Source organism: Ambystoma mexicanum, chromosome 1q (assembly GCF_040938575.1).
Source record: "Ambystoma mexicanum isolate Mex_15411 chromosome 1q, UKY_AmexF1_1, whole genome shotgun sequence".
Classification (NCBI taxonomy): Eukaryota; Metazoa; Chordata; class Amphibia; order Caudata; family Ambystomatidae; genus Ambystoma; species Ambystoma mexicanum.
In genome coordinates, this window is record NC_090922.1 from 1,260,110,815 (window position 1) to 1,260,135,267 (window position 24,453).

General features: G+C 42.6%; 1 protein-coding gene across 2 annotated transcripts in view; it reads right to left on the minus strand.

Moving 5' to 3' along the window:
- Positions 1 to 24,453, minus strand: part of FGGY (FGGY carbohydrate kinase domain containing) — a 2,730,916-nt gene that overhangs the window by 1,415,824 nt on the left and 1,290,639 nt on the right. For both annotated transcript variants that reach the window (XM_069642074.1, XM_069642075.1), the window contains exon 7: positions 5,643 to 5,771. In XM_069642074.1, coding sequence (XP_069498175.1) covers positions 5,643 to 5,771 — 129 coding nt within the window. The remainder of the gene's footprint in view (positions 1 to 5,642; positions 5,772 to 24,453) is intronic.

The window sequence follows — 24,453 nt, forward strand, 5'->3', positions numbered from 1 at the left end:
TATTGAATGTTAATTATCGTCTGGAGATATGCAAAACTACCTTTTATGGTCCAATTTCAGTTACAAAAGACATGATATCACAGGGGCAAGGTTTAATAGTGTTCATTTAAGAGCAGTGATGGCGAACTGGTAAGTGCAGTCTTTAGAAAAACGTTTTTTACTTTGCTTTCATACTGTGGAAGACCTTTTGCATTTAATATTCTTCTGTCCAGCTTACAAAAAAAATCAGTGCTAGAACGCTGAAGCAGATTCTGAGGGAAACGGATCTTAGACAGTGTTCTCCGGCAACGGTATATTTGCTTCAGGTTAACACACCACTAGTGAGGTTTCTATGTTCTTTCATCGCCAGTAATTACAACGCCTGGCTTTTAAAAGTGTACTGAATTACGAAAATGGTAATCAAACTTCCTTTTTTTAGGGGGGTTACCCTGTAAACCCTCCATCCCCCACTGAGTTTGCCCTATTCCCTAACCCCCGCCCCACAACCCATTATATGGCCTTTCCCACCCACGCTAAAAAAGTTTGTTAACCATTTTTGCAATTCTCTACACGTTTAAAAGCCAGGCGTTGTAATTACGGGCGATGAAAGGACGTTATACCCTAGTGAGTTGGTCCCTCTTAATATACTTTAGGCAAGCACTGTATCGTAGGAAAAATGTATTGTCCCAACTTTCTTCTCATGGAGAAATAGAGTAGGGCATATATCATGCCCAGCCCACATCTGTAGGTGGACAACTTTTCTAGATTGTTGAGAAAACATGATTTTGGTACAATTGGAACATGTTTTTAACAATCATGTGCTATAGGCCTGTAACAATGTTCCACTGTAACAAACATTTATCAGGAAATTATGAGCATGCCCTCTATTTTGGGACTCGTGTTGTGATTGTTCCACAATAATTGAATCGGTCATTCAATTGGGTTTTTGTTAATGGAGTGAATGCACTTTGCATTGTCATCCCACTGCCTATTCATTTTATCCATTCGTTTTATTTTTGGGATCTTGGTATTTATGTCTTTTATGTATCTATGAACGCTTTTGTAGTTTATGACTGTTATCTAATAAAGGACAGTCCAGCAGATCATGGGATAGGGCACATTCTACTATATTGCACATTCAAAGGGTAATATGATCTTCTCATATGCCCCTTACAAAGCCTTTCCAATAGAGTTGAAAAAAGAAATTCCCATAGATGTTCCGGCCTTACTTCGCTCTTAGGAGAGTCGATCAATTGCAGCAGATATGCTCACAAGGGGTTACTATACACAATCTATTCTATCTGTTCATGATTTTCAGTGCTAGCGCTCTGCTAGAGTGCACAAACAATTTATCGCAAATAATATGTTTAAAACTTTAAATTCCAGATTTAAAATTGGAACCATTCCTTGATTTCATTATGGGCATTGTTTTTTTCTTTTTACATATGTCTGGAAAAAATATATTTTCTATCCTATACATATTTGTACTTGTTCCATATAAGACATGTAGCTGATATGGTTACAGTATTATTCCTAGCCAGTGACAGGCAAACAGTGATGCTCAAAAGGTGCACATTTGTAAATCATCTGTTGTGCAGAAATGTATTCTGACAAAAATGTAAACAAATAAACCAATGACCATGCCTTTGAATGACCAGTGTGCAGAAAGTTATGTTAATATGACATCATGCCACACCTAATATTACTGCATTTGACTTACGAAAGGGGTAATCAGGCCTTGGCTGGGTGTTGGAAAATATAAGGGTAAGGTGAGAGAAAGGGAACATCGAGAGTAGGATAGGAATGAACAAAGAATTGAAAATACGAAGAATGCGGGGAAAAATGTTAATGAGGGCCACCAGCACTGGTCACTGTTTTACTATGTTTATCCAATTTACAGAGGAAGATATAATATCCGAACACTTAATGCATTAACAAAACACCTACTAACATGTCCCAAAGAGCTACTTCTGACACTATCACTAATAATCTAAATCAAATGGGCTACCTTCACACTCCTGTTCACCTCTGCGCACAGCATCTCCTGGTGCGGACCCCTATTCTTCAGGTCGCCATCCCTCGGGTTTCCTTATCCGAGGATGGCTCTCTCCATGTTGGTTTCCGTCTGCTGCTTTGTATTTTTCTTGACCAGTCAACTGCGGTGAGAGACTAGACTATTCACTCTGGTTCTCTGGAGTGATCGTAATATTCCTGGTCATCTTCTTCTTCGCAGTACTTGTATTGAGTTATGGGGAACAGTTGGTATTTTCAGGGATGCTAGTCAGGTCTAACTTGCCAAATTGGTTGGCCTCACAATAGAAGACATTGGCGCTGACTGGGAACAGGGAAGGAGAGTTTGGCATGGGGAAGGAGGGAGGGTCTAATAAATTGGAGGAACACCATGTTCTCTGGGAATGGTCATCCCTAATCCCATAAGGGGTTTCCTTTGCCATGTTATCCTCCCCGGTGCACCATCCCCAAGTGGACTTTTGTACTGTGGATACACTGCTCTGGCCCCATGGGAAAGGTCATCCCCTAGGGGAGAAGGGACGACATCCTCAGATTCGTCACAGTTGGAAGTTGTGACTCTCTTTATCAGTCAAGTGGTGAAGAAGGTGTCTTAACAGGGGACACACGGTGGGATGATTGCAAATCTGTGCAGGCATGAGAGTATGAGGAAGCTATCATCTACAAAGCCATCACCCTCAGGTCCCATAGGTACTTTATTAGGCCCAGCTTCTCCAGAGGCCTACGATCCACCAGAAGCAAAGACATGTGCAGACTTGAATTTCACCAGTGCAGGAAGGAAAGAATCAGAATACAAGCCTTGCCTGTGTACGCCCCCAGACTGTGTGACCTCCTTCTTGTCAACAAAAGACTGCCTCTCTCACTTGCACATTTCAGAAAGGAGCTCATGACCCACCTTTTTAATGAATTACTTTTTAATGAATGACTAACAGCTAGGTGCATACCACCCTCCACTCCCCACAACTCCCCACCTAACATGAGACTGGATGATCTTGTCCCCCTGTCCACTGTTTCTTCTCCTGGTTGTTAGTAGATCCCTTGCTGCCAAACTCCCTGGCCTTGACCCCCGACTTCCTTTGTTATTTCCCTGCCCCCTGGTATCTCTGCTTCCCTCACTCTTTACCTCCACCTATAACTTGAAAGAACTCTGTTTCTTTCCTAAGCTACCTCTGCTATCATAAATATTCTAAAAATAATAAGAAAAGAGGGAGTGATCAGTGCAAGACAGAGGCATGGTGCTGGGTTTTGAGGCTGGTTTTGAGGCTGGACAGAAAGAGGTTGTAGGTCAAGATAGAGTTGAAGGAGTGGCCACCAGTGAGTATAAGCACAGTGATGCACTGTGTGAACACAATTGTGAGCATGTGTTGTGACATCATTGGTGGGGCAATCAAGCCAGGTATTGAATTCACCCATGAGGATGATTTGGATGAAGCTATTTGTAATCCAGAAGGAATACTGAAGTTCCTACTGGAGATCAGTAGATAGTGATGGGATAGATTGTGGTGTGGTGGTCCGGCTCAAAGAAATAGAAGGTATTTCGAAGTGGAAGTAGGGTCAGTATCATGGTGACAAGATGAGGTCAACAGCGCCACCAGCAAGCAGTATGCCAGAAAACCATGTTTACCAAATACATTGATGTTGTTTTCAGACAGGTGGTCATGGATGTTAGAAGCATGCTTAGCTATGGAGCACAAGTTACAAGTATAGTGTTCCCAATACCAGTAGTTTTTTTAGGTTTCAAAATGTCAATGGGGGAGAGGGCAGGGAGTGTTGATGTCAGTAGGAATCAGGAATTCGTATGGTTCCACCCCACAGTAGGGTGGACAGGTAGATTCATTGATGGTGACAGCAGAAGGTGCATATGTTGCTGCAGATGGTAACGAGACGTTGCCAAACCATCACTGCAACAGCCCATGTTAAAGGCAAGTAAGATATCAAAAGTGATTAGCTGTTTACGGTTACCTTGCACCACAATAGTATTATTGGAGTAGAAATCGGAAACCAAATTAGTGCTGGAGTGGCGAGGGTGTGAGTTGCGGCAACCAAGGCCTCCTTTCATAAGGGTGGCAAGGAGGATATCCAACTTAGTTAGAAAAGCCTACTTCCAAGTTGAGGTGTCACTGGAGTAAATGAGAAATGTTGGTCACAACTAGAAAGGTTAATCAGAAATGGCAAGCCAATAAGCCATGGTAAAACATCTTGGCAAAGGATGTATACAAAACGCCCAACTGCTCTTTACAGTCTATGTTATATCAACACCGAAACCAAAATAAGTTTCCTAAACATATCGATCTCCATACTTTTCCACAGTGTGTGCTCTCAAATATATCTGACCGCTCATTATCAACAGGGCACAATGGAAATTGGGAATGTTGTAGCCAGGGTGTTTTTATTAGAACGGTACGTGTGTGCCAGGTGTGCATGTCAGAAGGATTATATTTATCACATATTTGATTAAGATATTAGTTGCCCCCCTGCTCATTCAGGCTTGTGCCGGCTCTCCCTAAGTTCTGAAAGTTTCTCAAGACCGTCCTTTTCTCTTCTTCCTTCCCTCTCCCCCTCCCCTGCTAATGCCCCTCTCTGTCGCATTGACTGTCTCACTCATTCCTTCTGAGTCCTAGGGGGCATCAGGCCCTCCTCGCCCAGTCTACCCCAGCACCCCGGTCTTCCCTGCCCCCTCTAACCTGCACTTGCCCTTGGGCATCCTTCCCCCTTGCACTTAGCAGGTAGACCCTCACTGCCAGCATTCCCTGCATTCCCAGGTACTTGCCCACCTGGCCTCCCCTTAGCATTTGCCTAGCCCCAGGGGCCCTCTTCTTCCCCCTAGCACTTGCACGCTCTCTACACTGCCCTGCACTTCCTTTCCCACCCTAGCTTTATCCCATTCCGCTCCATCCAAACTGGCCCCGCCAGTTGCCCTCCTGCACGGCTTCCCTGGCAACCCCTGCACCTGGGGATGGTTTTCTGTATCCCTACAGTCCCCCTACCAGCACTTATATCTACATTTACGTTGCACTTGCCACCAGTGGCCGTTTTTATTTATTTTATTTATTCTACTATCCCATGTACTGCACTTTCCCCTCTCCGTTCCCCCACGCACTTTTCCCTTTCCCCCTCCCATGCACTTGCGCAATCTGTATGTCACCTGGCCTAGTTGGATCGTTGTTCTGTCTTCCCTTGTTTCCCCCTCCTTTGCCTCATCGCGCCTTGAAACACTTGTGTATAGGCGCGTTATAAATGCCATATCATATCCGTTACTCCCCTCCCTCACTCCTCTCTCCAATGCACTTTTGTGACTGCACTTGCCCGATCCGAATGACACATGGTCTAGTAGGACGGTTATGGTTATTTTTCATCCCTGTTCTCTACCATTTTTCATCGTGTGGCGCGTTGAAACACTGTTTCTTGTATAGGCGATTTATAAATACCCAATAAATACAAATAAATAAACAATGCTTGGAAATGGAATTCAATATAGCAGTCTACAGACGTTGATACAGATCTTTCTTGTGCAAGCAAACCTCTTTGTATGCGTTGCACAAACAGTAGTAGCATGACATGCACAAAATGCAATCGGGGTGGTGATTTCAATAACATTTATTTTTCCATCAGGTAATAAATAATTAAGAGCATACCTAGCCCGCCAGCATGTGCATCAATGAGTGAGGCTCCTACAGCAATGCCTTCAGGAAGTCCCAGGTCTTTGGCAGCCTCGGGCGTTAAACCATCCCCAACTGAAGCTCCTGGAAAAAGGACTTGGTTCCCTGGAGAGGCAGAATAAAAACTTGTTAAAGAGACTAGTAAATGTTAGTTTGCTGTACGAGTAGGGCTGTCCTCATGGCGGAATTCAATCATGGATAGTTTATAATAAGCGCTACACAGGCTTGGTTTCCTGCCACCTCACCTCATAGTTTTCAAGAAATAACTTCAAAAATTCACATTCAAATGAAAGTACAACTCTGTGTAAATGCATTCCATTAATTATTGCAACACACTAAGTAAAACTTGTCGAAATAAACAACATTCACATGCTAAGTAAAAACATGCACACGTACAACAATACACACAGAAACCACTATTAACACATTTCCCAAAAATACAAAACGAAGGCTGAGTTAAGGTTAAAATAACGCTGATTTTATTTGATCTCTAGTCTTTAATAGTAGGTTAAAGCTTAACGTTGGTATTCCCAACGTTTATAGCGTTGTAACTTTTTATAAGTAGTAACCAAAAAAAAGGGCGAGTGAGAGAGAAGCACTCTTTCCATAGAGAGTGACAGAGAGTTAGAAATGTAAAGGGTGCCTCGAATTTATAAATAGGAATATTTACACATGTTTTCTCTGTCACTTCTGGCATACAAATGATTAGGCTAAATCTGAACATGTATGCCACCTAAGGCAATGTTTCATCGACGTTGTTGTGTTTAAACGGATTGCTGAAGAAAACCCAATTTTCAATGTCTGATGATGCTGAACAAATTCATTTTTTAATCCATCATATATAAACATTGTCTGCTTCAATTTTAGGCACATGCCTAGAACAAACTCAAGATATTCACTATACAAGGAAAATGTCTTTCTGATACTTATATACATGTGCAGTGAGTGAGGAGTGCCAAACTGAATTAACAGTTTACAAAAGAGTCAAAACCATACGCCAACCAAATTCACTCATTTGCAGTACAGTGCATAGAACAAGTAGAGGCCAAAATGGGTGTAAAATATACTACAAAAGTCACAGAAACGTCCGGAAACCTGAATGCTCAAATCCCACAAAGCTTTAGTCACAATGAAAGAAGGACTATACCGTGCAACATAATCCGCAACAACAGGGCCACAGTCACAACATCACACCATCACAGGATGCAAAGGTGGAGTTTACTGTGCAACAAAGAAAACGATCCACCACAGCAGCACACCATAACAGACTGAAAACAAGAAAATAAACCACATACACAAATACAGGCAAATGAAATGCAGCAGCCTAAAGCATACAACTTATATTGACATAGCAAACTGTAACAGGGACCAAACTATATCCACATTATACAGCACAACACAGAAAACCATCTGCTACAAGAATGGAAACAAATTGGATCCTTTGAAAATATGTCACCACAAAACTGAAAAATTACACACCATTACAAAATGCAACCGTTACCTTTGTGAACCGATGCAGGTGCACATCATGCATGTCTTCGCCTCGCATGTGTGACACCACAGTAGTGGCACACTCTCAACTTTTCATAACCTAAACAGCACAGAACAAAAACATGTCCACACCAAATAGGCAAACAGCACTGTAACGCACTTTTACTTTCACTTCACATTACCTCCAGAATGATCCAAGCAACCGTCCAATCACATGCGTACCTTACGAAAACATTAAAAAACACAACCACTATGATTGTTGAAGCCTTGAACAACACACTCTTAGCACACGACACACACTTAAAACTATCCCTTCTTTCATTGGTAAAACACAAAAATAAAAGATCCCTGACACACACACACAGACTAACACAACTATCTTAGAATGATCCTAACAACTCTCATAATAAAAGCATGAAAAGCAATCAGTGTGCAAAGGTAAACATGCCATTTAAACAAGTTCTAACAAAACAGAACATCTGCAAACAAATGGCATTCATGATACATTCTATTTTAAATACAAAGGATAATATATATAAAAACTGTACATCTGGAATACACTAACGATTTGCACACTCTTTTTTGAGGCTGGCAAGCTTGCTCAAGTATGTGGCTACCAGGATTTTACTCATGGTGTCATGTTCCCAGTGCAGATGCTTACCCACAAGACCACATTTTGTTTACCAGGGAATATTTCATGACAGATTTCTGGGTTTAAAAGGTGAGCATCTTTTATACGTTGCCAGCATATTTATTGGAACATTTTTTCTCTCATTTTATTTTTCTCGTGTTCATTACTTATTTTAAAAGTCCAACACTATTTTGCCTTGTGCACTTTCTTCTATGGGGAAGGTCAAATGAACTACATTTGTATATTTCACTTTGATATTTGTTCACTTACTGTGCGTATATTCATGGATGCCAGCTTTTGATTTTCGCTATGGGTGCAGAAAGTACTTGGGCATATGTTAGTCTTTCAGCAGTAATATTTTCCCTTTTTGGTGCTGCTTAAATGTGGTTAGTTGGGGTTGTGCGATATATCACAACAGTCACTGAGAGACCGGCTATAAAAGGGTCTTGTAGCACGCTGCTTAACCGAAGTGTGATGATCCTTGGCAAATAATTTAATCTCACTGCACATTGCTTAAAACATAGTGAGTTCTCAAAGCCTGCAATCTTTTATACATAACAATACCAACTGTCAAAACAGGTCAAAATCAGTTTGTGATTAATGAACGTCTGTGATGTCATCATTCTGATCATAGACTGTACAACAGAGGGTGCAAAGTTAAGGCGGCTGCAGCTGAATTTCAGGGGTTTTGTTGAATTAAGTTCTCAGCTTAACGTCCCTGCCACACTGCAAAAGTCTGCACACATCTGGAAAATTTCAGGGGTGTGGTGGGGAAATAAAAATCATTTTAATTGTTTTTCGTTTAAAAATGGAGACACATAAAATAACCTTTTTTTCTCTTTCTGGCTTGTATATTTTTTTTGATTATTTGGTTTTATGTACCAAACTAATAAATGTTCTACTAAACATAATTAACTTTTACAAAAAGTGCTTCTCATTTTTTTTGTTTTTATGTTTTTTGTACTTCAACTACTAAAGAATACTTGAATCCATATTTTATGGGTTCACAGAAACAGCTTCAATGCATTTTGAACGTTTAAAAATCAGTCAGATGCACTCAATCTCTTTGAAAAATGTTGACATTATCAAATTTGATATTGTCATTATGAAAAGCTGTCATCACAACATCACACAAAAAAGCACATACAACGTAGTTCACATTGCACCTGCTTTCTCAATTTGTGGAGAAAATAAATTCAAACACATCCACATTTGTCTCTCGGTGAAAAAAATAATGTTCAAATGTATACTTCATGGCAAACTGTAATGCAATTCTGGTAACAGAGCCCAAACTGTTGCCTTCACAGTGAACTACAATGATGTCCGAATGCTTCAAGTTAACCATATTCTCACAAAATGTGAGGAATTCCACCCACTTCCTTCCTCGAACCCCATAACATGAAACTTGAAATTCATCTAATCCAAGATTCTCAGACAATCCACACTTCTCCAAATACATCTTTAGCCAATGGACCTAAGAATCGCCCATGATCCAGACACTCTGCTTCCTCAAAGGCATAGCCATCCACACTCATACACCAAAGGTAACTCTTGCTACCCAGTCTTCCTGTACACCACACCCACGAAACCTGATTGACTGATCCCCCAATATCCCCCGATGTCCATGGACATCCACGATTGCCCACGGTCTCTGCAGTACCCTTTCCATGCCTGGCATGCTCAAAGGACCCAGATGGGGTGTGTGGTGTCTGCGAACTACTGCGGTGCCCATGGACACTGTAGCACAGAACATCCCTTCTACCATTTTTACTTTTATTTTTGTAACACTCCCTCATGGGCTGCTTTCAAACAGTCACACATCCATCCACCAATCACATCCAAAAACTCTACATGTAACCCTGTCATCTCAGTTCAACACTTCAGATGTAATCTTGAACTCTCAGAGTACATGTCTCCCATTACTCACAGCAACCTTCATCAAACATGACTGTAAAACTCTCCAAGATTTTGATTTGCAGATTCAACAAGATCTGTATCTCACAAGACATAGTACAGGTATGCTTATATTTTTCAAGTATTTTTCTTCAACTCTTTTACAAATCTATGTATACTGGGTTCCTGCCACTTATCCCGTAATAAACTTCTCAATAAGCACATTCTGTCTTTTAGCCACTCTAGCAAATGTCATGTATTCCAGCATTCAGCACCTGCTCACATCAAGTGGCAGCTACTTGCAATGCTGTGCATTTAAACATGTTTCTTTTTAGGAGCAGTTTGATTAAAGTAAAAAAAAATGCATGTGTGCATTTATAGCAGCATTGTGTGTAACTATTTTTTAAAAGAAAGAAAATGCAGATTCAAAAGATTTTACAACATTTTTAAATGGCACTTGGTGTGTGGAAGTTTAATATGTTGCAGTACTTGCATACTGGCCAATATGACACATTCCAATCTATAGATGCTTATCAAGTCTTGTTTTTTTTCTTTGCATGCAATGACTTATAATACCACTTCCCCCATTACACAACTCTGACTACAAGTCCCAGAATGCAACAGAAAATAAACCAGGATTGGATTGGAAGATTCAAAAGTGTGATATTTATAAGGAATGAAAAATAGAACATGCTGTGCGTTTAAAAATATTTCTTTTTAGCAGCATTTTCATTAAAGTTAAGAAATGCTATTATGTATTGATAGCATCACTGTGTGTAACTGCTTTGTAAAGAAAAGAAAAAGCAGATGTAAAACATTTGTGCAACATTTTTAAGTGCCACTTAGTGTGTGGAAGTTTAATATCTTGGCAGTACATGCATACTTGCTAACATTACCCGTTTCAATCTGTAGGTGCTTATCCTGTCCAAGTTTTCTAATGCAAAAAGTGCAACTACAACTCCCAGAATGCAAAGACTTGATATGCACCTACATATTGGAATGGGTCATGTTGGCAAGTATGCGTGGACTGCCAACATATTAAACTGCCACTTACAAATCTTTTTCATCTGCTTTATTTTCTTTTACAAAAAAGATACACACATTGATGCTGCTATAAATGCACATAAATGCACATATGCATGTTTAACTCAAAAAAGAAACATTTTGCAACGGTCAGCATTTTCCATTTTTCATTCCATATAAGTGTCACACTTTCCAACCTCACTCATTACATCCTTTTCATTGCCACCATTCTCCACCGGCTCACATATATCTGCATAGCGTCAAAGTATCAATATACAACACTTCACCTTACATATAGAATACTCTTCTTTCCCAACCTCTACTATAAAAGACACCAGACACTGCTGCAACAACAATCCGACATTGCATTACCACTAAGACACAGTTTCCCTATTCTTAAAACACACTGCAACACATTACAATTACATTACAACACTAACACAGCACTTAAATCAGTAGCACACAAATAACCTAGATATGCACTTTTTCCCCACACCCATTTTTGCCCTGTTCCTTCTAATGTGCCAAACAACACTACTCATACTCCAATTGTTAATACACTTGAGTACACCACCCATGACACAACTTCATTAACTCTTTTTCCCAACAACTCCTCCTACCTTCATAAATAACAACCTTGCTTAAGTACTTCACCATTACCACATATACCCACTAACTTTTTTTTACATTTACAGGAAAGAAGATTTCTGAAAACAACTACCGAAAAAAGAACACTCTTCAAATCCAACAAATTAAGTACACTAATATAGCATGTATATCTTTCTAATTGGAACAATGTACTTTCACTATATATTAGCCTAGAGTATTATTTTCAAATCAACATTTATTTCACTCTTACTCATTATATTGCAACATTCACACTCTTTCTATTCCCATCTAAACACCACCATTATAACACCCACTGTTTTCCTCAAAACATCATAATGTCCCTACTTATTCAATCACACCACCACTCCCTTACTCACTAACCCAAGCTCATCACACCTCTACAGACTCTTACAACCTTCCCAATGACACCTATCTGTGAGAAATCTGAAGGGGTCTCCCTAGCTAGTCCCCGGGGATCTGTCATCTAGGTGGCCAGGACACGGCCATCACTATTGGATCCAGTTCCTGGGGGTGGACCAGTGAGGGAGAATCACCTGGATGGGGTCCTCGAGGAGTGGGAGTGGGACACCGATGGGTGAGACTCGGTATCCCCATTCCTTTAACACCTTTTCCCCATCCTTTTTCGTAGGACGTTCCAAGCCACTGCCCCCCCTCTTTCAACACGAACACTTTCACACAACACAAAGGACAACCGACTAACACCAGAGCCGTTTACTTAACATGTCCCAATGCATGGGTCAGGCAAAGTCAGGCTATTGATCAGAATCACACACACCTGACAGCCCTTTACCTTCCACACAGGGATAAACGTTGGAGCCAAAGAGCACAGTTTGAGCAGGGCAAGCACAGCAGACAGCACGAGGAGACAGATAACACGCTGCAGTTCAAGAGAAGGAGAAAGGCGACAGGAATTGAGAGGGTGGCGAGGGGAGAAGTGACCTTGCCCTTTTCATACCAGACCCGCAGAGTCTTCATGGAGGAGAGCCTAAGACCGCGAACAATAGCACAAGTGTCCTGCAGCAGATGTCAACGGTACACAGGGCAAACCTATGCTGATAAGCAGGAGAGAGGGAAGCTCCCACACCCATGGTACCAGCTTTGACTCCAAAGAGGCAACTGCCAAGCAGTTCAACATAGCTGGTGAGTCAAGGGAGGGATTTGATAAGAACCAGGCTGTGTTCAGTAAGAACTGCCAAGTGGCAACCTTAGAAACAAAGCTGATGAACTTTGAATGAACTGTTAAAAGTGAGAAGGGGAGACCAGCTACAGAGGGAACGCGCCACCATGTTTGTGTTAATTCAAGAGACTCTGGTCGGGGCTCATATGAGAGAAACTACACATACCGGAAGGCTGTAGGAGGGCCAGCGAAATAGGCCAAAGTGGTCATACAGAGGGTGGAGCAAAATCCCTGTAAAATCAAAAGGCTGTGATCTACAAGCACTTTGAAAGACTGTACTGTGCTCCAAGCTCCCATCTTACCCTGTGGTCAAAACGTGAGGAAGGGAGAGCCAGGCTTCTGCATCCTGACATATTATTTTGAGAAAACTTCTTTCTTTTTGATAAATATCCTTTGTACTAGTTGTGAGGTTGGTAATAGGTTTCTTAGTAGATGCGCTTCCTATTTTGACACAACACCACTAGGACTGCCTTATTTTTCATTTGATGTTCGACGCTTGCTCCCATCTTAGATTTAGGTTTAGAATAGGTGTTTTTCCCCCTCCATATATAATTCATTGTTCAGTAAACACCCTTGAACTGTGATCACTTGTGTCTGTCTTACTTGTTGTCATCATGAGTTCCTCAAATATCCCACTACACAATTACACAGCACTCTATTCATCTCTACAATCACACCCACAAATCCATGCACAAAACATGCATTCAGCAACTTTCAAACAGGGACGTCATTTAGGGGTCACCAGAGGTCGCAACTGCGACCTCTGTGGTCACCCTTGCGATCTCTGTGGTCTTCCTTGCGACCTCTAAAAATAAAAGACAACTTATTTTTTTTTGTAATGCAAGCCCCTGGGCTATGGCCAGCACCATGTGGCTCTTTACTTCTAGAGTGGCTGGCTTTCTTGTTCAGGCCCCTTATAAAAAATAAGAAAAATAAGAACAGGAGTGCCCACAAGTCTAACACTTTCAGCACTGACCCTAAATAAGAAAGAATAGGAATACCAAATAATGTGTCTTTCTCGAATAATTGCTAGACTCATTAAAGGATTATCTCAGGCACACTTCAGGGGTAAGTCACTGATTTAGTCTGTTCTTAAACGCCCCAACTCAGCCTTTCATCCATCTGAGGTGGATAAATGAGTACCAGCACACGTTGGGTGATATTTCAGTGTATATTTTTTCTATATGAAGTGCTTAAGCGTAAGTGCTATACAATAACACATCATTATCATTTGGTCATGGACGTCTGCTTGCATTCACAGTAATTTGGTAATGTAGGCCTATACACACTGACCTTAACGATACATATGGCGATCCATTCTTGTATGAAATGTACATCACATTATAGTGATATCGTAACCATATTTTTTGTAGTGAACAATGCTATGTGATGCCACTTCCTTTTTTGTCAATGGGTGAAAGGTCATGTCCCATCGCTTCCCGCAATATCACTTTGGGGCGGGGCAAATTACATCACTTCCTGTGATATCATCAGGGGTCAAGGGTCGTGTGATGTGACTTCTGCTACCCCTGGCATTTTGGTGAAATGACGTCCCTGCCTTTAATCCTGACAGGGAGTGTTAACAAGTGGCAGGTGTTTGTAATTATGATTACGTGTCTGACTCTGCCTGATCTCATTAAAGGGACAGAGCCATTGCTAGACATTAGAGGTAATCTTCCTGGCCTCATTCCTCATCTTCCTCGGCTCAGTAGTGTTGTCAGTGTGAAGTGGGCAGGAATTATGGGAGCTGCAGTTTTCCATAAAATAGGTAGGGACAGGGGTTAGACGGGCTGTGGGAAAAGGGGGATAGCATGTCTCACCATCAGTTGCTTCTCCCCCACTCCCTGATTGCCCCCTACCTAGGTGATCCTCCCTCGCTTGACCACCCCAAGGGCCGGGATCCAAAAGAGGTGGCCTTTCCCTTGCCACCTGATTATGGGAACCCCCGGGGACTAGGTTGTGAAACATCCTCTGGTTTTTCACAACTCCAAAGACACCATAGAAGATGCATTAGCAACATATCAAATGTGTCACGCCAAAGGATCCCCAATGAGCATATGGGAGAAAAGCATATAAGCATGGTCTTTTCATCTACTCTTTCCAACAGCAAAAGGAGGACGATCTGATGAAAGATCCATACAGAATATCACTCTTTATGAATGTATTCTGAAGACCCCAGATTCAGACAAAATGTAGAATACATTTCACACCTCCTGTTCGAAAGTGATGGAGTTGCACACACATTTAAAACAGGCTCTAAATGTTTAAATATGTCTGCTACTCAACTGGTACAAAAGAACACTGGTTCCGAAGTCACACTGATGTAGGTTGTATGCTAAGGAACCTAGACCTCCCACCCACATGGTTTGTTACTTTAGGTTTTGCAGAATACACATGGAATGACTTGCACAACTTCTTATGCACTGCAAACCAAAATAAAGAGGCAATAGATATAAAAACACCAGAACAACTCTGTTCTCTTGACTCTGTCAATGTATCAAGGTACTTTCACCATCACTGCATTACTAGGCTGCACTTAATCTGCAATATAACTACCCATCCACTCAGAGAAGTGGAACACTTCTTTTGGAGCAAAGAATATCAATCCAGAAGAGAACCACACATCAACATGCTTTTGTGGATAAAAGATGCTCCCATATTTGGCCCTGACAGTAATGCCACTGTTTTACAGTTTATTGAAAAAAACCATTACCTGCAACATTCCTTCAGAAACCACTCAACGTGCACAAATCATAAGCTTCCAAAAAAAAAGTGTCGCAAATACTGCCGACGTAGATATAAAAACAAAGGTAAATACTATACCAAGTGTCGCGTTGGCTTCCCTAGACCAGTTTGCAAAAAATGACAAGTAAATAGCTTGATGTCTTCTGTTAGACACAATGTAAAAGACAAACACCCCAAAACACAAATAACATGAAAAGGGATCCTGCAACCAAGTACATCAATGATTACAATGCAATCATTGCCCTCTGGTGGAATGCAAATATAGACATACAATACATGGCAGACAATTCCACTGCAGTTGTAAAATATGTCACAGAATATCTCACCGAAGCTGAGAAAAGAGAGCTAAAAGACCTCTGGGATGACATATCATCTGACAAAACACTGTCACAATAATTGTACAGCTTTGGTATAAAAATGCTCTGCCATAGAGAATGCGGGTGCAACGAAGCTGCAGACCGTTTAGCAGGTAAGCCTTATATGGCAAATCTGGACACATTGGGCCTCATTTAAAGTTTGGCGGTCCAGAAATAAGGGTGCCGGTAGCAATGTACCAGCACCATTTCCGGACTGCCAGACTAAGAATTTGCCAGTAGGGGCACAACACTCCCGGCGGGCCTGACCTGCTAGGAGTTCAGGCCCCTACCCGCAGTGTTTTCATTGAAGCACCAGCACCATTAGCAATGGTGTTGATGCTTCAGTGACCAAAAAAACACGTATTGGACCGTAAGGGGTCTCACACCTGAAGGTTTCCTTATTCATCAATGGCACACACTCGGAACTCAGGCAGTTGATTCTTCATCATTTACATATGTACCAAATGTATTTATTCTATCTATATTGCCCTCCTACCAACTAAACTAAACCCTCTCTTCATCCCAAGTTGGAATTGGCCTACCGGTTTCACTAGTCTATACAACGTGTGCCACTTTCTTCAGGGCCAGGTTTGCAGCACTCAGCAGTGTGCTGTTTCAAAATTACTGGCAGCATGTACTTCTATTATTAGGATACCCCACCCTCATTTTTCCAAAATGCGGTCTTGCGCAGTGTGAAAGGAGACCCCGCACCGCCAAATCAAACTATAAGGTTTTGCGTGGAACGTTAAAATCAAGGCGTCTATTGAGAAGCAAGTTAGAAGCAATTTAAAGCTGTCCTGTCCATTTGGACCGACATTTTGGAAAAATTAGGGCGAGGGTGAAGAAAGTGGCACACGTTATATAGACCAATGAAACCGGTAGGCCAATTCTGACCTGGGAAAAAGAGAACAACCAGGAACATGGTAACAGGTTTAAGATTTATCCTCTCATGAGTAATAGAAGAGGAAGGAAATACACTCTGCAAACACTGTAAAAAGAGCTGAAATATTCAAGACTCTAGCTTAGTGTGTGGGGTAGAACACTGAGACATCTCGGTCTGTTTGTTACTTTGATTTCATAGTAAACACATAGAGATTGGTAACAATTTTTATAGACTTCATTAACTATCTGCTTTGCATAGAAAATGAATAAAATTACAAGCATTTCACTTGCGAAGTAGATGACACATGTTGTAGCCAAGATTACGTGTTTCTTAAACAAATCTTATTAATTGTGTTAGACAAGCGATAGGGCAAGATTCTTTATCTATCCCCTCACCCTAGATAAGCGGACCGTCAGCGCTACGTAGGGTTAAAAAATACACAAGGGTTTAGTTTAGTTGGTAGGCGGGTAAGATAGATAGGTGCTTCAGTGACCCCATTCCCGTGGAGTTCAATGGGACTCAACAAGAATGGGGATTTACCATTTCCGCCACCCGTCATAATGTTGTGGTGGCCCCTGCGAAGTCAGGTAGCAGAAACAGTGTTACAGGGTTGCCGGTAACCCGCAACCTACCAGCGGGTTTTACTAGCAACCCCGTAATGAAGGCCATTGTCTGGCTAAACCTTGGTCCAGCTTCATCCCAAAAAAGAGTACTAAAATCCTACCCAGAGATAGAAACAATAGCCACAAATTATCCCAACAGCCAGGACATTTTAAAAAGCAATGTCATTGACACGTACTACCCAAACAGAAATACTGCTTTGGGAAACATGTGCCTGTACGACATAGCCAAAAACTACTCCTACAAAAACAATGTCACACAAGATGAGACACCTGGCAAATATTCAGTCTCAACTTGTGACGGAAGAATAGTGAAACATACCAAACCCAGCCTAATTAATCATATACATTTATCATTTAAATTTCCACAACACAGAAAACTGTATTACATAGCCCTACTGCAACTTTGTAAATCTTTGGAGAAAAGAAGAAGAATTATTAGGTGACATGACTCATTTGAAGCTGCATTCAAAGCAAATGAAAGCAGCATAACAAATGTCAATTTCAAACAATACAAACAAATATTTGACAATGAACACCAACAAGAGTAAGACATTGAAGCTCTACTAGATAAAGACTCTCCTAAGGGCAGTCAACCTTCCCTCACAGGAAGCCAAGAACCACTTGGAGAACTACTCATTTTAAATGAAGCAGAAATAGCCATGACTGAGGTAGAACATACCATGTATCAATCTAAACAATCTGAAGAAGACTTGTCAGTGCCAAATCACAGCTAAATGATGAACAACTCACCATTTATCTAGAAATCACTGAAGAAATTAAACATGGTTTTAAACATGAAATTTAAACTTGTAGCTGTAAAAATTATAAACCCCTGCTCCTGTATGTAAGTGGTGAAGATGATTCTGATAAAACGTTCTTAATTAAAATAATCAGTACATTTCTACAAGACTTAACAAACAACAATATTTCATCTTTTGTAACAGCCCCTACAGGTTTAGCTGCCTACAACATAGGAGGTGAAACTTTTCACTGACTACTGCTCCTCCCAGTAGAACACCAAAACAAATTAGAATGCTACAAATTATCAGCATAAGCGTGCACTGAAGTATGCAGAATTTTGAAACAAATTAAAGTGTTCCTGATAGATGAAGTAGCATGGTGTCCAACCTCATCCTGGCTTTAATTAACCCCAGAATGCAAGAAGTCCTAAAAACAGACTACAACAAACTGTTTGGAGGAAAACTTGTTATTGTTTTCGGAGACCTCCTACACCAGTAAAAGGTCAAACTATTTCAAAAAATTAGGACACAAACAATCCTGTAACACACTCAGCAGCATTGGAAATGTAAATCTCTGGCAACATTTTCGATATAAAGAACTAACTCAAAACATGTGTCAGTCTGCAGATCTCACCTATGCTAACATTTTAGAAAGCATTAGAACTGGTCTGCTTACTAAAGATGCAAAATCTATCTTAAATACAAGACTAATCCATGAGCTATATGGGCAAAACACATCTACTCCTAATGTCATGGAACAATTAACTCAACACAATATAAAATGCATCTCCTTAATGCTAACCCTTGCAAGCTGTAGTCAATTCAATAATACAATGTGTATTACTTATGATAAAAGAAATGCAACCCATACTGCATATCAGCTCCACAGACAAACTAGAAGTGCATGGCATGACACTCCCTATGTGTCAACAAGCAACAGCACGGCTAAATAGCTTTGAAAAATGTATATCCAACACAGCTGGATTAGAAAAAATATTAACTATGTGTCTAAACTGCTGACTAATTCTAAAACGTAACCTTGACGTACAACATGGTTTAGTCAATGCTGCAATTGGTACAGTAGTTGACTTCCAAACATATCCACATGACAACAACATTCAGTTTAGCAACATTCACTTTGACAAACTTGCAGAAGTAAAAAGAAGCTGCACAATAGCATGTTTCCTTTGTTTCAAAGACATGTACGCACACAGAAAACAATTCTCTCTCTCTCTTGCATATGCTGTCACTATTCGCGATTTGCAAGGTCTAACACTAGATCACGCATTGATTGACATTGGCAGCACAATCTTTAAAGAAGGTATGAGTTACATAGCACTTTCACATCTGAGTACACTCAATGGTCTATTCTTAGTTAATTTTGATGCAAACAAAGTCAACACTGACATTCCTTGCATCCTAGAATACAAGAGGCTATGTGCACTGTACAGTCCTGATATAGATATGTACCCTGTACCTCAAAAAAGAAAACCTTTAAAAAGAAAACTAATACAAACAGAACCTATAACAGATCTCTCAACAATACCACTAAAGAAACAAAGACCTACTGCTGCTCCATCAAATAATATAACAACAAAACGGTCTGGTAAAAAATCAACTGCACGTCCATCAGAAGACAAAGAGACAAATGTGTCTTTACAAAAAACAACTGCAGGCCCATCAAACGACGCAGAGGCACAACTATCTGGTCCTTTAAATTCAACAAAACAACTGGAGTAAATTGCTATGCAAATGTAGCAATCAATCTTCTCTTCCAATTGCCACCAATTGTTCACAACATTTACCTAAACGGCTCAGGCCAGTTGTGTTTGCAAATGCTCCTCCTTCATAGAAATGCCACAAATAATCCTGACAGAATTTAGAGTGTGTCTCAGGTATAAGACAAGAAATGAACTACTGTACAGGAATGATAAAATTCACCATAAACACACAGGAAGATAAACAAGAATTCCTAATGTACTTACTACAAGTACTGGAAACCAAAAATATCCCTATAAAAGAAATCTTTGAGATTTCATGCACGTGGAAACATACATGCACTCTCTGAAACCATGTTTCACAAAAGCACATCCCTAATGAACGATTTGTGTATGTATCCATACCAAATTCTGAATCCATTCAATTTCACCAGCTTCTGCAGAATGCAAATCATAGCATATTATGCCCTTTTTGTAATTCAGAATTCATTCCAACATACAAATAAACTCACATGGCCAGTATGTGATACTAATGCTTCTAAGGTACAACGCAGATGGTACCAAAACCAATTGTAAGCTTATTAGATCCACACGCAGCCAGGTATCACTTGACAAGAAAATCTTGACAACAGTGGGTACAAACTACCACACTCGTACTACAACCACTTCAGGCCACTATACTGCATATGTCAATAAAATAAGTGGTTTGTTTGAATGTAACAACACCTCTGTTACTCCAAAACATAGGTTACCAGCAAATCTAACAAATGCCTACTTTTTATTCCTTTAACCCATGTAGTCACTAAACTGTAGCACTATAATACACCAACAGGTATCTAACTACATCCATAATACTACAATAGTACTTTTAAAAGCCAAGGTAGTTAGAACACGTCAACAGATATCTAACTACTTCAAAAACACCCTTTATTGCAATACACTTCAAATATGCCATCACAGTTATTCTTACTGCAAAACTTCTTGTAAAGTCCAATATAGTTAGAATATGCCCTTAATTACAACACACTTCAAACAAACATTCTATCACACTTACACTCACATAATTGTTTTTGTAATCCTCTATGGATTGTTTTCCCAATGATTCAATGATTATTTCATGTCAATACAACAACAGTGTAGCACATATTAACGTTGTAGCAAATATAGCACATAGAATGTACTGTTTATGAGCATCAAAAAAGTAAATGTATATGAAAAATTGTATGCAATTAAAGCTTTTAAACTATCCGGCTTAATAAATTATAGTGTTTTATTCACAGAAAAAGAATCAGAGATGCCTGCTTACCATACCACGCATTATCCTATTTGTTATCTTCACAAAGAAACCAATACTATTCCATAGCACTATCCTCAATTGTACTATAATCATAATAATTCCACCATATTACAAATACTGTGTACTCCACTAGAGTACCTATAATTACTATACACATAATAATATATTATGTTTTGCCAGGGGCCAGATTCTTAGGTGCATGCCTCCCACTGGCCACAACCACCACAATAGCATTAAACCATATAACAAGTACGTACAATACACTGTCAAATAACAAGCCTCGTCCTGAACCCCCTGCAATCAAATCATTTTTGCAGACACTAAAAGTGACCGCGGACTGGGCGGCACCTGAACACCTTTTTTCACCTATACAAACAGCACCATATAAACTTTATTCCACTCCCCCACACTTTCCAGCCTCTCTTTCGGCCATCAAATAACCCCAAATGTGTTTACCAGACGTTTTTCTCACTGTGTTGTTCATGGTCAGCAGCGATGTCCGCGGGTCCAACCTGGCGACAATTCTGAAAAATATGACGCAGCTCATGTTTTTCACCATCCATCGAGCGGGCGTGTACGATATCCATGGACATCAAGCCAGTCTCTGATTGGTTCAGAGGCATCCACGGACTTAGAATCAAGAAATTCGTCTATGGCTGGTCCCAGATATCACTCATTTTTGTTGACCTACTTTTTTGCATTTAAAAAAAAAAACTACTGGGGGGGCACTGTTGCGCTGAAGCAAGATGGCCACCTAAGCGTAACGCTCCCGACGGACCGAGCGACTGAGCCTCATTTCCCCCTTCATAACGCTGCCTACACCCTGCTGCGCTGCCGACGATCCTTTAGGAACCTCTTTGCTGCATCTCCACGAAGTTTCAGCGTGGAACACGCACTGGGCGCCTGGCTAACTCCTCCTGTTCCGCCTGCGGCTGCCCGCTCTCCCCGCGGCTCCTGCGACCGCGGCTCTCTCACCCACCTAAGAGCGTGGTGCTGCGGGCCGCTGTGGGGGAGGGGCGCCGAGCCCGCGAGGCGCCCCAGGCTGCTGTGGCTGACGGGGTTGCTCCCTTGCACGTCTCACCATCTTGCGGAGGTCTTCCTTGGCCCGCTGGCCCTCCCGCTCCGGGCCGCGGCCCTCCTGCATCGGCAGCGTCTGTGAGCTGGGTGCCCCGGCGCCACTTTCTTCAGCACCATGACTGCCTTGCCGGACTTCGCTTAACCGCCCCCCCACCCCCGCCGCTCCTCTACACGGATAGCAGCACTTGACTACGGCAACGTAGGAGGTGCGAGGGGGAGTGTGTGTGCCCGGCCCCGGCGGTCCCTGCGGCCCCCCCATCTGCCACCTGCGGGCCCAACGGCCCACTATCCTCTCTCCCGCTATAGCTGCAGTTACTCTGCTGCTCTGGGGTGCGCGAGCTGGCGTGGCTAAGGAGCTTGCGCCGGTGCTGCTCCCCCACCCGTGGCCCTTGGGTCGCCTTTCCGGATCCTCTCATCCACACGGTGCCATTGTCTTCTCCTGCTGGTGCCCGCCTCCTTCTAGGATACTGGCTGCGGGCCCCTAACTTCAACTACTGCTGGGCCCTAATCCTGGGCTGGTGACCCACTGCAAGACACCCTGTCGCCGGCTCCACTCCTGCGCCACGATCGATTGGCTCTCCCCACCCCTCTTGACTGCGCTGACACGTGCCTGGGCTGATTTGGGTGGCCTCACTGACCGCAGTGACATTTACCATCTAGGTGTGCTACCCGGTGCACTTGGACCCACACCTGCAGCCTACCACTAATCACTGCTGAACACCTTTTCTCCGCCTGCCACAGGAACATTGGCTTCTCACCTCCTCACAGCGATACAGCTATATTAAGCCACCTACCTGTTGTGCCCCTATCGTTCTCAAATACAGGACACCGTGACTTGCAGATCTGCTCCCATGGGCCTCCTGCCACCTCAACTGGTCTGAGCTATATCCGTGGACCCTCCCGCTACCCCACTCCTGCGCTAACCGTGCATACACAGCACGCCCCTTGACCTAGGGGTAGGGACCCCTGTTGGCACCTGGTTTACCTTCCCCAGCTCCCCCGAAGTGGTTGGAGTGCTTCATCTTGAGCTCCGCAGCACCTTCTACGTCGCACCCTTGTGCCAGCAACCTGTGCTACGTCTTCCTGCATCACATCACTGATCCAACGATCCAGTGTCAACATCACTTCTGGACCACCCCTCCGGCCCCAGTGGGCTCGCCACCTGGCTCTGTGTGCCCTGGTGGGGAACCCCTGGTGCTGCCTCCAGCGTCACTAACCACAGTCCTCGCCTTGCCCCCCCCGGGGCACTCGGTGGGGCTGTGATCGGAGGGACTGCCTGTTCTATCCTTACTGGGCCCTGGGTGCCGGCCACGGCCTGTCACCATGACCAAGGGAGCGGAGGCTAGCAAGAAGCAAAGCTCACTAAATATGTTTGCTAAGACGCCCTCCAAGCCGCTAATTGACCCTCCGCAGGGGTCGCAGGCCGCCACAGCATCCTCAACCCCTGATGACTCACAGAATATGCTGGAATATATGCACAAGGGCTTCACTATGCTTCACACTAAGTTAGACGATATGAACGGGACCATCTCATCTATAAAGGCCCATATCGAAAGAACAGACAGTAGGGTTGCTGAGATCGAGACAAGGGTTGGCACCGCAGAGGACGACCTGGGTTCCTTACGCGCTGCTGTGACCACCTTGACCAGCCGGGTCTCGATGGTCGAAAAGAAAAATGACGACCATCGAATCCCGCTCCAGGCGGAATAACCTCTGCATCGTTGGCATACCAGAGGACAACATCAGGGAGCCCATGGAGGATTACCTGGAGCGAACCCTCCTTGATAGCCCCATGCTTACAGCACAATTTGCGGTGGAAAGAGCTCACCGCTCCTTGACCGCGAGGCCCAGGCCAGGTGCCCCACCCCGCCCCATCATAGCCAGAATCCTCAACTTCTGTGACCGTGATGCCCTGCTCCAGATGGCCAGTGCCAAGGAGGAGCTGCATATTGGGGCAGCAAGGATACACTTGTATCCGGATTACTCTGTGTCTGTGCAACAAGAGCGTAAGACATTCCTTGCGGTCAAAAAGAGACTTCGAGACTTAAGAGTCAAATACTCCATGCCCTTCCCCGCCAAGCTGAGGATCGAACACTCCAATCAAACATACTTTTTCACCATCCAAGAAGAGGCTTCGAAATTTGTAGACAAACACATTCCTGGTTGATCTACACAGTGCTAATATAAGTCTCATGTTTCTCAATGGTTGTTATCATACCTAGGCCACGTGGCGGGACCGCCATGGCACCCCCCCCCCACGATGGCCACTTCTCATCGTAGTTTATTTGTTGTTCAGTCTGATAATTGTTGCTCCATTACTTCTCTGCGTAGGTGACCTTCGTGCCACGCTGTCGCATTGTATGCAGTAATATCCGCTTCTTGTTGGGCCCCCGACTCGGTGCCAACCGGCACTACAACCTAGCCACTTCTGTGATTATACCCCGATACCCTGACCTGCCCGGACTGGGACCACACCCAACTCTTTCGTAGCCGTGTCAAGGCA